At 35.3% G+C, this 12,578-nt stretch overlaps 2 protein-coding genes across 2 annotated transcripts; both read right to left on the reverse strand.

Moving 5' to 3' along the window:
- Positions 1-4,657: 4,657 nt before the first annotated feature.
- Positions 4,658-8,204, reverse strand: LOC126689356 (2-hydroxyisoflavanone dehydratase-like). The gene is made up of 4 exons (XM_050384529.1): positions 6,926-8,204; positions 5,908-5,998; positions 5,299-5,447; positions 4,658-5,004 (listed from the first exon to the last, which is right to left on the reverse strand). The coding sequence occupies exons 1-3, from the start codon at positions 7,864-7,866 to the stop codon at positions 5,397-5,399; spliced, it is 1,083 nt and encodes a 360-aa protein (XP_050240486.1). The 5' UTR covers positions 7,867-8,204; the 3' UTR covers positions 4,658-5,004; positions 5,299-5,396.
- A 1,924-nt stretch (positions 8,205-10,128) lies between these two features.
- Positions 10,129-11,271, reverse strand: LOC126689357 (2-hydroxyisoflavanone dehydratase-like). The gene has a single exon (XM_050384530.1). The coding sequence runs from the start codon at positions 11,223-11,225 to the stop codon at positions 10,257-10,259; it is 969 nt and encodes a 322-aa protein (XP_050240487.1). The 5' UTR covers positions 11,226-11,271; the 3' UTR covers positions 10,129-10,256.
- Between the last annotated feature and the right edge of the window lie 1,307 nt (positions 11,272-12,578).

Genomic DNA, 12,578 nt, shown 5'->3' on the forward strand with positions numbered 1-12,578 from the left:
AGCCCACCTTCACGGTTAATGCCAACAAAAATTCATTATTAATAATAAGAATTATAATCACACAAATTGTCACAAAAGATACCTCTTACATATAAACTAACCTAAAACTCCAATACACTGAGATCGCATGCCACCATCTTTACCATTCCCGATTAGGACACAAGTAAATTCACATTCTAGTTGTGCAGAATTTCTTTAGAAGTTTTTTTTTTTTTTTTTTTTTTGATAAGTTCTTTAGAAGTAATTAATTAATTCTAAGATAATTGCTAATAGAATGAGACCACTACAAAATGGGGTGCGCAGTAGAAAACACAATTTTTGCCCAAAGAATTGGTCTTACATTCTAGAATTGTATAAAATCATACCATTATTTGGGCATAAAAGTTAGGAAAAATTTTATCAACAAACTAGACTATATATAGGCTAAGAGTACAACTCCACCTAATATCTTTTTAGTAAATTTGAATTTTAACAAATCTATTATTGGATTACATTTTCATATATCTTCATGCTTGCTAAATTTTTAAAAGATCAAAAACCAATAACTATGTCATTAATCAAATATTTAAATTTTAGATTTTTGTAGTTTAAAATTATGCATAAAAAATAAGATTATAGATTGTATAATAATTAAAATCTAATTAACATGAAATTTAATGTGTATTAAAAACATAAATAACATACAATTCAATAGTTAGATTTTTAAAATATATAATTATCAAATTATGTTAATTTTATTAGTGAGGGTTGTAGTTTTAGGCTATAACCAAATTTATAGCCAAACTTTGTCCTAAAAATTAACAATAAAAGGTATAACATGATAGAATTGTTTTGTTTTTGTACTTATTTGTTAATGAATTTCCATTGTATCCTTTTCATTTCTTGTAAATGGAAATCACTGTTTTTTTTAGGTATTGCAAACTCACCATTGAGAAATCTAAGCATCACTTCGCTCTCAAACATCAACTGATCAACTGGGTTTTCCAAAGAAGAAAATTTGAATGAGTCAGCTTAAGGGACATTTTCAAAGCTGACAGATAAGGGTACTTGTGATGACTGATGAGAATGATCCTGTTAAATAGAAAACCTCTTTCTTATCTCGCCCTTTACAAAACTAACCAAGGACAATTTTTTTTATACTAAAATTACTGTACTATTTTTTTTTGTTTAAAATTTTCATCTACTTCTGTTATGAGCCAATTTTTGCTAATAATGTGATTTATCATTCACTATTGGTACACTGGAGTAAATTATCATTGCGGTTGTGCGTAGATAATTGCTAATAGAATGAGACCACGACCAGATGGAGTGCGTAGATATTGAGAAGGATCAAACCCATATGGAAACTTCACATCCCAAATCAAATAATTCAGAGCACCCGCAGCAGATGTGCTAAATGTGCCAAATGCCAAATTTTTGGCACATTTAGCACACCAAACACAAAAATAGAGCTTTATCAGATGTTCCAAATGGTAAAAATTATACCACATATGAACAGTACCGTTTTATATTTGCCACTGTACGGACAAAAATGGTATACTGAATAATATTTTTTTATTCTCTTCTCTCTCTCCTCTCTCTTCAGTTTATTATTTTCTCTCCTCTCTCACCTCTGTTCTCTCTCACCGATTCTCTTCTCTCTCACGTCTGTCATCGCCGATCGTCATCGCCGATCGTCATCGCCGATCCTTCATCGCCAATCGTCATCGCCGATCTCTCACCGGTTGCATTTTGCATCGTCATCGCCGATCTCTCCGGGCATCGTCATCGTCATCATTGATCGGAATCGACGTGGGCATCAACGTTGAGGTGAGATCGGTGTGTTCGTCACGATCGTGGGCATCGACGTTGAGGTGAGGTGAGATCTTGATCGTGGGTCGCCGGTGCTAGTGGGTTTGAGTTGATCGGAGTGTTTTCTGGGTTTGGTTTGAGTTGATCGGGGTGTTTTCTGGGTTTGAGTTGATCGGAGTGCTAGTGGTTTGAGTTGATCTGTTTTTTGTTTTGCAATGGATTGTGGCTGCGGCAGCAGAGGCGGCGGCGGCGGCGGCGGCGACGACGACGATGGCAGTAGTGTTGTGGTTGTTAGTTATTGTGTTAGATATATTATTTTAATGTGTAGAAAATATTATTTTAATATATAAAATTGAAGAATAAAACATCTGATAAATGCGATGTTGTAAAATGATGTGGTAAAATAATAAAGTAGGTATTTGGTGTGGCAAAATAGCATTTTTTTTACAACATCTGCTGTGGATGCTCTTATTACCAAACTGATATGGAAATCTCACTGACCAACTCAGAAAATTGCATGCCTTGTAATTTGCGAAATCAGATACACTAGGAATTGAGTGTGTGTAGTGTTCCTATCCTGTCCCCAAAAGCTGTGTATATAAACAGAATAATGTTACAGAGAAACACACTGTGAAATAGAGAACTAGAGAGTACTGTGGACTTGGGCCCTTTATAGCCGAACCACGTTAAATTGCTTGTCTTCGATTAGTAGAATGAACAATCTCGCCCAAGGAATAGATCATACATTAAAGAAGAGTATAAATCATACCAGTGGTTGGTGGGTTGGGCATAAATATAGTGGTGGAGCCAGGAATTTATCTTTGGGAGGGCCATTTATAAAAAAAATTTGTGTGTGTATGAAATCTAAAATAGTAATGTGCTATAAACAATAGTTAAATGCATGTTAAATTTTTTTTTTTTTTGAAGTGCTAAATACATGTTAATATAGTGATATATACTGTATATTTTAATCAGACTAATCAAGTACATTTATAAATTATAATGTCATACGGTATATAGTATATTGATTATTATAATAACAAATAATGTATTATAAGGAATTAAAAAATAAAATAAAAAAGCAAATGAAAAGTAAAGTAACATGTAAAGAAGCACTGTACATGGGTGAGGGGCCTACGAAAGCTTCAAACTTGTCTTTCACTCTTTATTGTCTAGTTTAGTCACACAGAGCTTTTACTTTTATATTATAAACACAAAACTGCAGTAGGAGTGGGAAAATGAAAAAGTTGAATTGTATTCTATTTTGGCCAACCTTTTATTGATTTTCATCTAGACCCACCATTAATATCACTTTTTCATTTACCAATAATTACTCATCACATTAATAGTTTGTAATTTTTTTTGTAAAATAGTTTATATCTCTAACATTATTCTTCTATTTAAATGAAAGTTATGTTTATTTTTAGACTTTCTTAAATATATAGAGAGATTTGGCTTCAATGGTTTCTTCATTGGACTTATTTGTTAATGTATTTTCACGGTGTCCTTTTCACTTCTTATTATTTCTTATAAATGGAAATTAGTGAGGAAGACCCTTCAGGGGTCTCATTCAGAGAAACCCCTAATCACTAGGTTTATTTTATGTTTAGAGGTGTTATCCATGCCTCCCAAAATTAAATTACATAAAGGATAAATTGGAAACTAATGGTTGGATGAGCAAGTTATTATCCTGGGAAAATAGGGCCAATCACATTTATGTTTTCTTATAAAATCTATGATCAAATGAATTTTGTTATAAGGAGATTCTGATGGAAGCTGTGCTTGGGAGGGGGTAATGAGAAGAGACTTTTTCATCTCTAAGTTTTGGGAATTGACTCATTTGTTTCTGGGTCAATTGTCCCAAGGGTTTCCAACAATAAAGATATTAAGATTCCTCAAATTTTTTGATATATATCATTGGTGGATGGTGAAGGCCTAAAAAAAGAGTTAAAGATATTGGGGGGTTTGTGTTAGAAAATTCATGGCACAAGAGACCCAAATATATTGTGGGTCCGTGTAAAATTAGGTTAACTCCTACATAAATTTTACTTAGGCAACATAATAATGCTTAGGTTGTCAAGACCAAACCATATTAACCCCTATATCCTCTTATTCTCCATACTTCCGTCATCTTTTAATCTCTCAATCATTCAAAAACTCCCCTTGGGGAGCTCTAGACTTTGTGAAAAATCAATCCAAACCTTTCAACAAGGGTATATAAGAGAAGTTCGTGAAAAATGTAACTATGTAGCTTATTCATTATCAAATGATGCCAACTCCCTTTTCCAGTGACTCTCGTACAAAATTAATTAATTACATTATGCTGTGAAGTTCCCGAACCACTTGGCATTAAAAACTAGCTCTGAACTCAAAAGACTACTGTTTAAGTTATAACTAGTCGAGGGGCCTGCGCGATGCGCGGATAATGTTGTAAGTTGGTATATAAAAAGGTTATGTAGAATGTTTAACATATTTTAAAGTAATAACATGAAGTAACACATTTTTTCTCATTCCAAAAAATACTTGTAGTTAAATTTTCAATTAGAATTTTTTGTACCAGTGACATTAGCTAATTAGTTACATATATGAGAAGCTCACTTGATTTTGGTGATGTAGAGAGATAGAGCTGGGAGAGGGTGAGTTAGACTTATTCCATACTTAAATGATGTTATATCGGTTCCTCCTTATATTATCATGAACTACTTTTTGTTTTTTTTAGAATCACAAACATTAATAGTTATTCATGATTTGAGATAGATTAAGAAGAGAATCAAACACAAAGGCAGAATCCCTTGTGTGTGAATGTGTGTGTTTGATTCCAAAAAAAAAAAAAAAAGGAAGAGGAGAAAATTGGGAATAAAACTCCTTTCCCATGGTTCTAGATCACAATTCATGTAAAATAAATGAAATGTTAAATAGGCACCTTGACTTTCACATTGCAATTGAAACTTTCATAATTGACTCGTTCATATCCTTACAATTAATCATTAACTTTCACTTGATAGAACCATCGAAGGAAAGAAATCTCAACAATCTTCCTTGCTCATTGCTCCAATGAGCAACACGTAAAATAACTATTTTGCATTCATTTAATGGCAACATCTATTCCTCTCTATTTTCCCTTAGCTCTTCAAGATATGTGTTCTCTATGATCTGTTACCATTAATATCACAAAATGAATGTCCTACCTCAAGTTCATTACTGACCCAAATGCTGCAATCCATTAAAAAAACCCAGCATTATTACATTCTAATTAAGATAAGAATAAATATTTGTAAATTCTTGGCACTAACTAACTAATAAAACATCTCCTTAATTTGTATGTGTCACACATTTGGTGCATGTAACTCCAATATAAATTGCATGTCCATATTAACAATCTACACAAAGGTAGAAATTTTTGGATGGAGGTAGGGGAAATTTGGTTCAAGGATTTTTTTTGAATTCTGTTGGAGGAATTAAGAAAAGAAAGGAAAAAAAAAAAAAAAAAAGCCCACCAAACCTCACTTTGTCATTGCCAGTAGAGAGTATTTTGGACACAAAATTGCGTTGGCAGCTTTTGTACAGTGAACTCCATTTCAGCTTCTGTGACATTGGAATTGTAATTATACTATAGCCCTCCATAGACACAACATGCCATTAACGATCCTCAAATCCTACAAAATTAAACCATTAATCAACATGAGAAAATGAAATTTGGAAGTCGTAAGTGTATGGCATAATTATCTTTAGCTATAACGTGAGTGTTTGTGTGAAGTTGACTTAAACTAATGCAAAAGTGAGTGAGGCATTTTATCAACCACATGATTTGCATGTTCCAAATGGGAATAAGATGAATGTTTTGCAACATGAATCCACCCAAATATTACACCTAAGCAAAAGCCTATTTCTTAGGGTGTTCAAAGAGCTCCATTCCTTTCTCCATTACACCTCCTTTTTGATTTGTTTCTACATAGTTAACAATTAACAGGAATATATTGAACAACTATGGTATTTAAATAAACAATGATTATCCAACAAACATGTAGTCTAAACCCAAAAACTTCATAGCAATTTGAATCAGCAACTGCAGAAAAATATAGCTAACATAACCAAAAGAGACAAAAGAGAAAGTACCTTTAATACAAAGGCCTTTAAAAGCCTCTTCACTGCGGGCCAAAGAATTTGGGGTCGCAAGCTCCAATGATTTAACCAAACCCAAACTCCACTGATTGAAGCAAAAAGAGATGGGATTTTCAAAACAAATTAATGCCATAAAATACCAAAAGACTATACATTGAACTTGAATTGTGAATCCAAAAAGCACAAAGTTGTCAAACAAAACAGCACAAGGAAAACCAATTACGCATGGATAAATACATCTAAAGCGGATTAGCCAAATCCATTATAAAAAATTTTATATTAAAAAAAAAATCATGGGAGGAAAAGAGGAAAAACTCACCTTGAGTTCATACTGGTAAAAAACAGTGTGAGAGGAAAGAGAAATTAGAAATCTTAAAGGAATTTAATTCCGGGGGTGGTAGCTGAAGCATCTGAAGAACCGGAAGAGTCATAGACTCAGAGGTGAAAAGGGATGGCATATTATTTATTGCCCATTAACTAATTCTCATGGTTTACATAAGCTATTAAAGATGAGCTTGAGTTTTTTACGATGGATGGTGTTTTAGTCGCAACTTATGGCTACTTTAAAACGTTCTTTTGTGAAGAATGGCAAGAAAAAGTTAACATGGAAGGCTATATGCATGATTAGAGAGCCACATGGCAGAACCTCATGCTTGAGAGCATGAGGTCTCTGCTTTTTTATATATATATATATATATATATATTGATTAGGGGTTCTCATAAGCATCTATATAATGCAGTATTTTTAATAAATTGTGATTTCAAATCAGGCTTATTAATAAGTTATAAAAAGCTTTCAAACATCATAAAGCTTAAGTTTTCCATTGTCCATAAAAGTCAGGCTCTCAAAGAAGAGTAATGCTTTTTAATAAATTGTGACTTCAAGTCACAATTTCACAATTTCAATTATCAATTTTTTAACCGTATAAAAGTGTGCGCAATAATATTTATCCTAAAAAGAACATAAGAAAATCATGAAAGATGGCTTTACTTGAGAAGAAAAGAAGCCAACCATTTGATCAAATTCTTAGCGTTCTCACTCCCAAAATGCATAAAATGGAAGGCATGATCCTCTCCCTCCACTTCAACCAATTCCACTTCTTCCCATCCGCTTTCCTTCACTGCATTATAGAACCAAACACCCCTATCTATCAGCTGATCTTTTTCTGCAACAGTCACAAGCAACCGATCACACCCAAGTTTAGCCAAGCTTGGTGCTCTTGGACCCAACGGATTCATCTTTGGGTAATCAATGCCATCAGGTGCTTCTGGATATATATACTCACAAAGCCTACAGAGGAAAGACTTCTTATTTTCTACCCTACGCTCTGAACCTATTGGCTTTGAACCCCAGAAGAAAGGGTGGGTAAGAAAAGTGCCTAAAATCTTAACACCACCGTGCAAGCCCTCAATCCCAGCTCGCATGGTCATATTATAGGCAATATTAGCTCCTGCACTGTCACCACCAACAAAAACTCTTTTAAAGTCACCATGATTTGCCAGCCATGGCTCTTTATCAACATAGTTATCCAGAGAGAGTGATACAACCCATTGAATTGCAGCCCAGGAATCTTCATAAGCAATGGGAAGAGAGTGCTCAGGAGCTAGCCTATACGCAACTGTTACAGCAGCAACATGACCTTGAGAGACCAAACTATTGAGGTACTGTTGGTGGTCAGAGGAGAAGGCGGATCCTATAACAAAAGCTCCACCATGGATGTAGACCAAGATGGGCAATTTTCGATTGGGTTGAGTAAGTTTTGGGAGGTAAAGCCTAGCTGAAATGGTGGGGTTTTCAGAAATAGTGATGTCTTTTGAAGACACACCCGTTTCTGGGTCCTCAAATGAGGGTGGCACAATTGGTGAGACTATTAATCGCTCAACTGAACCATCCTTGTAGACTCGGAGGAGCGGAAGAAACTCAATAGCCACCTCCTTGTCATTGGAAGCCATATTTTGGAGTGGGAGACGCAAATATTTTGTGATATATAGCAGGGTTGTGCAAAGCTCAACTGCTATTTCCTAACTTGGTTATGTTCAGTGGCTTGAATTTAAGTACTACCTTAGCATTGCATCAGCGTATAAATCCCATCACAGTCGGTCATGTTAACCAAATGCATATATATCAAGTTTCTTTGTTTATTTTGTCGAGGCTGTCCTGGTGGAAATTAGAATAGGGAACCGAACAACTCCTCAATATATTATTTATCTGTGATATGTGATAGAGAGTCCTTTCCATATAATATTTGAGGTTTGGATTTTGTGAAAGTGCATTTATACCCGTCTTTGTAATTTCCATGCTTTTTTTTTTTTTTTTTTTTTTTTTTTTTTTTTTTGAGGAGCTAATTTCCATGCTAACTAAGGAGCCAACATGTCGCCAATTATTTGTTATATGTGAGAAGGGAAAAGGTATACCCTACATTGGTTATATATTTCTCTTAAAAAACCCACTAGTTGTGAGAGAGAGAGAAGACATATACCTGATGTAGGGTATATCTTTTTGTGAAAGAGACTTCTTTAATATATTTGAGATTTGAATGTTGGATTCTAGTGAAAATACATTTATACTACTTGGGTAATCTTCATATTTACTAGTAAACTTTTCTTGACGTAGACCTAATGTCAAATCAAATAATAATTTAATGACATAATGTCTGTTTGGCATGATTAATTTTATTAACTTATTTTACTATTCAGCTTATTTTTGTTACTATTTATGGGCTCTACTGCACTTTTTTGTACTATTAATGAGTCTTACTGTATTATTTCAGCTAACTTTTACTTTTATTTACAGTACTTTTAACAAAATAAGCGGATCCCAAATAGACTTATAGTGTAGTGAAAGCATAGCTCTAAGCTCAAACAATCAAGTGTTGTTTAATTGTGAATTTCATGAAATTGGATTTGTTTGGTTGCCAAGAAAAACAAAGAAAAAATGAGACAAAGTGAGGGGAGAGAGAAAATGGGGAAGGAGGTTAAGGGTCCATTTGGATACCGCTTATTGCTGAAAACTGAAAACTGAAAACACTGTAATAAAATAATTTTTAAATGTGTGAATAGTGTCATGGAACCCAATTTTAAAGAAAAAATTGCTGAATAAAGGTACTTGTGAGTCCCGTGAACAGTGCACGGGACCCACGAAAAACAATGCTTCCACTGGAAACATGCAAAATGCACTTCCCAAATAGAGGCTAAATAGAGGATGAGAATTTTTGTTGATTTCATTAGCCGTTAGTGCATAGCATTAGGTGAAAGTTGAGACTTTTTTTTTTTGGGTAAATTCCACAAACCTACCCTGAGGTTTGTGATAATACCAGTTAGGTCCAGAACATTTCAAAACCCACTGATTTGGTCCTAAAAAGACAACTTTGCCCCTAAACATATAAACTCTCTATTCTCTCTCGTCTCTCTCACTCCCAAACCTCTCTCTGATCGAAAATACCCAACCCAAATCTCTGAATCCATAAGAACAGTACCAAAATCCCACTAAAGGTCCCCTGAATATGCTACAAAAAAACAAATAAAAATCACTCTTTCAAAACCCATTAATCTGCTTGTAAACCCCATTAAAATCTCCAGAAAAACCTAAAAAAAATCCCCAAAAACCAAAAAAAATCCCAACCAAACACAACACAGAAAATCAATACAAAACCACCCAAGACCCCATTGTAAACATCAAAAAAAAAAAAAAAAAAAAAACACCACGAGATTGGGGTCGTCATCCCTTGAAGAACACTAACGGTGTTTGGGCTGTTGTTGGCAAGATCCAGATCGAAGCACCATCACCATTGCGTGGGTTCCAATCTAAGAGGGACGAGAGTCCGTTAAATAGCACTGATGGCGTCAAACGACTCAAACCTACGGTGGGAATCGGGAAGTCCTTTGCTGGGTGGTGTTTCCGGTGACCAAAACTCATGGGTTTCATCGGTTAGAGAGAGAGTTCTAAGAAAGAGAACTCAGAGAAGAGAGTTGAGAGAGAGGTAGAGTAACAAGACAGGAGAGAGAAAGAAGAGATAATAAAAATTAGGGACAAAATGGTCTTTTAAGATGAAATTGGTAGGTTTTAAATTATGTTGGACCTAGTTAGATATTATACCAAACCTCAGGGTAGGTTTGTGGAATTTACCCTTTTTTTTTAATTGATCTCACAACTCTAATTGGGCAAGCTAAGCCATATGACTCAAAAATATGGACATTGTTTATACAGAATGTAAATTAAAGAGCGTAAAACAATAATTTTCCTTTATTAACAGAGCCTTCAAGCATCATAAAGTTTGAGTTTTCAAGCACTCATAAAACTAAGGCCTCACACACACAAACATGAAACCTAATGAAAGATGACTTTACTTGAGGAGAAAAGAAACCAACCGTTTGTTCAAATTATTAGCATTCTCACACCCAAATTTTATAATCTGGAAAGCGTGACCCTCTCCCTCCACTTCAACCAGATCTACTTCTCCTTCCCACTCACTTTCCTTCACTGCATTATAGTACCAAACACCCCTATTTCTCAGCTCATCTTTTTCAGAAACACTCACAAGCAACCGGGAACACCCAAGTCTAGCTAAGCTTGGTGCGCTTGGACCCAATGGATTCATCTTTGGGTTATCTATGCCATCAGGTGCTCCCGGAAATATATGCTCCCAAAGCCTACATGGGAGTGACTTCTCATGTTCCACTGTACACTCTGAACCTATTGGCTTTGAACTCCAGAAGAAAGGGTGAGTTAGAAAAGTTCCTACAATCTTAACGCCACCATTCAAGCCCTCAATCCCAGCTCGCATGGTCATATTATAGGCAATATTAGCTCCTGCACTGTCACCGCCGACAAAAACTCGTTTAAAGTCACCATGATTTTCCAGCCATGGCTCTTTATCAGCATAGTTATCCATAGAGTGTGATGCAACCCATTGAAAAGCAGCCCAGCTATCTTCATATGCAATGGGAAGCGAGTGCTCAGGAGCTAGCCTATACTCCACTGATACAGCAACAACTTGACCTTGAGAGACCAAATCATTGAGGTACCTATGGTGGTCAGAGGAGAAAGCAGATTCAACAATAAAGGCTCCGCCATGGAAGTAGACCAAGATGGGCAATTTTTGGTTTGGTTGTGTGAGTTTTGGGAGGTAAAGCCTAGCTGAGATGGTGGGGATTTCAGAAATGGTGATATCTTTTGATGACACTCCTGTTTCTGGGTCCTCATGTGAGGGTGGCACAATTGGTGAGCCTAGATATCGCTCAACTGAACCGTCCTTGTAGACTCGGAGGAAGGGAAGAAGCTCAATAGCCACCTCTTTGTCAATGGAAGCCATACTTTGGAGTTAAGGATGGTTCAAGCTTTGCACAATTGAGCTCCAAATACTTTGTGATATATAGCAATGTCGTGCGCGTGCAAAGCTCAACTGGTATTCCTTACCTATCAGTCTGCTTGGATCATTGACTTTGGTTCTTTTGATTAATGGCTTGAATTTAAGTATTATTTGAGGATTCTACCGACTTCACATGACTCACATGGCAATATAAAAATCCCATAATGTACTGTCAATCATCTTAACCAAACCACATTTGTATTAGCTAGATTATATGCTGTGGACATTATTAGCCAATCATGCAAATTGGAATAGGAAGTTGTTATACGTGAGAGAGAGAGAGAGAGAGAGAGAGAGAGAGAGAGAGTTATTTAAAAATATATTTCAGGTTGTGCTTAATTTTGTATAGGAATCTTTTCAATCCAATTACTCTTTTGAATGTTTACTATATACTCTGGCCTTATTATTGCACAAAAATGGAAGGCGAAGTATGAGAGACGCTTGTGCATTTAGAAATCTCAAGTACTATGGCGCAAAAGCGCTAGGACGAATGGTGTGTGTACTAAAGGGGAAATAAGCCAATAATTCTTTCTAGCGATTGAATTATGAAATGATGTAACGTACCGCAAATTAAAAGGTCAAATTGTCCATATCATGAAAGGGACTTTTATTTTGCTAAAAAAAGGGACTTTTATCTGTCAAACAATTATGCATTCAAATATTTTTTTTGCAATACAGTCAAGCTCAAGCCTTAGTTAGCAGTGTTCGGACCAAAAGGGACAGAATGACAAAAAGAAAGTGACTATTATTTGTTAGGACATATGTGATTCACTTGTTAGAAACATTTGTCACTATTTTATGTAATTGGCTTATCCTTTGACAAAACACACTTTACTTGTATTTTGGTAGATTTAGAATGTGTTTAAATACTTCAAGAAACTATGTTTAAAGATCAAGTATTGAAACCTTCAAGTCTGTCCAAGAAAACAAGTTGAAAGTGCAGAATTACTGAAGCTCGACAACTAGCATGTGTTGAGGTTTAAGAAGCTATTTCAGCCCCGTGACTCGACAACTAGCTCGATAGATACTTGACAGCTTCTATCGTCGAGGTTTACAAAAACAGAATTTCTGATCTGTTTTTCTTGGGATCCATAGATGTGTCTTTGGGCCTTCTTTTCTCCTACCCTAGACATATAAAAGAATCGTTTTAAAGGCCGTCAAATAGTTCACAAGTTGCACAAGTATTGAGCAAACTCTGTTCAAGCAAATTGTGACCGGAGACGAAGTTCTTGCCCTAGTTCATCTTTTTCTCTTGAAGAAGTTGCTGTGTATGTGCATCGTAGGGTTTTGTAACCA

The sequence above is a fragment of the Quercus robur genome, chromosome 6 (assembly GCF_932294415.1).
Source record: "Quercus robur chromosome 6, dhQueRobu3.1, whole genome shotgun sequence".
Taxonomy (NCBI): domain Eukaryota; kingdom Viridiplantae; phylum Streptophyta; class Magnoliopsida; order Fagales; family Fagaceae; genus Quercus; species Quercus robur.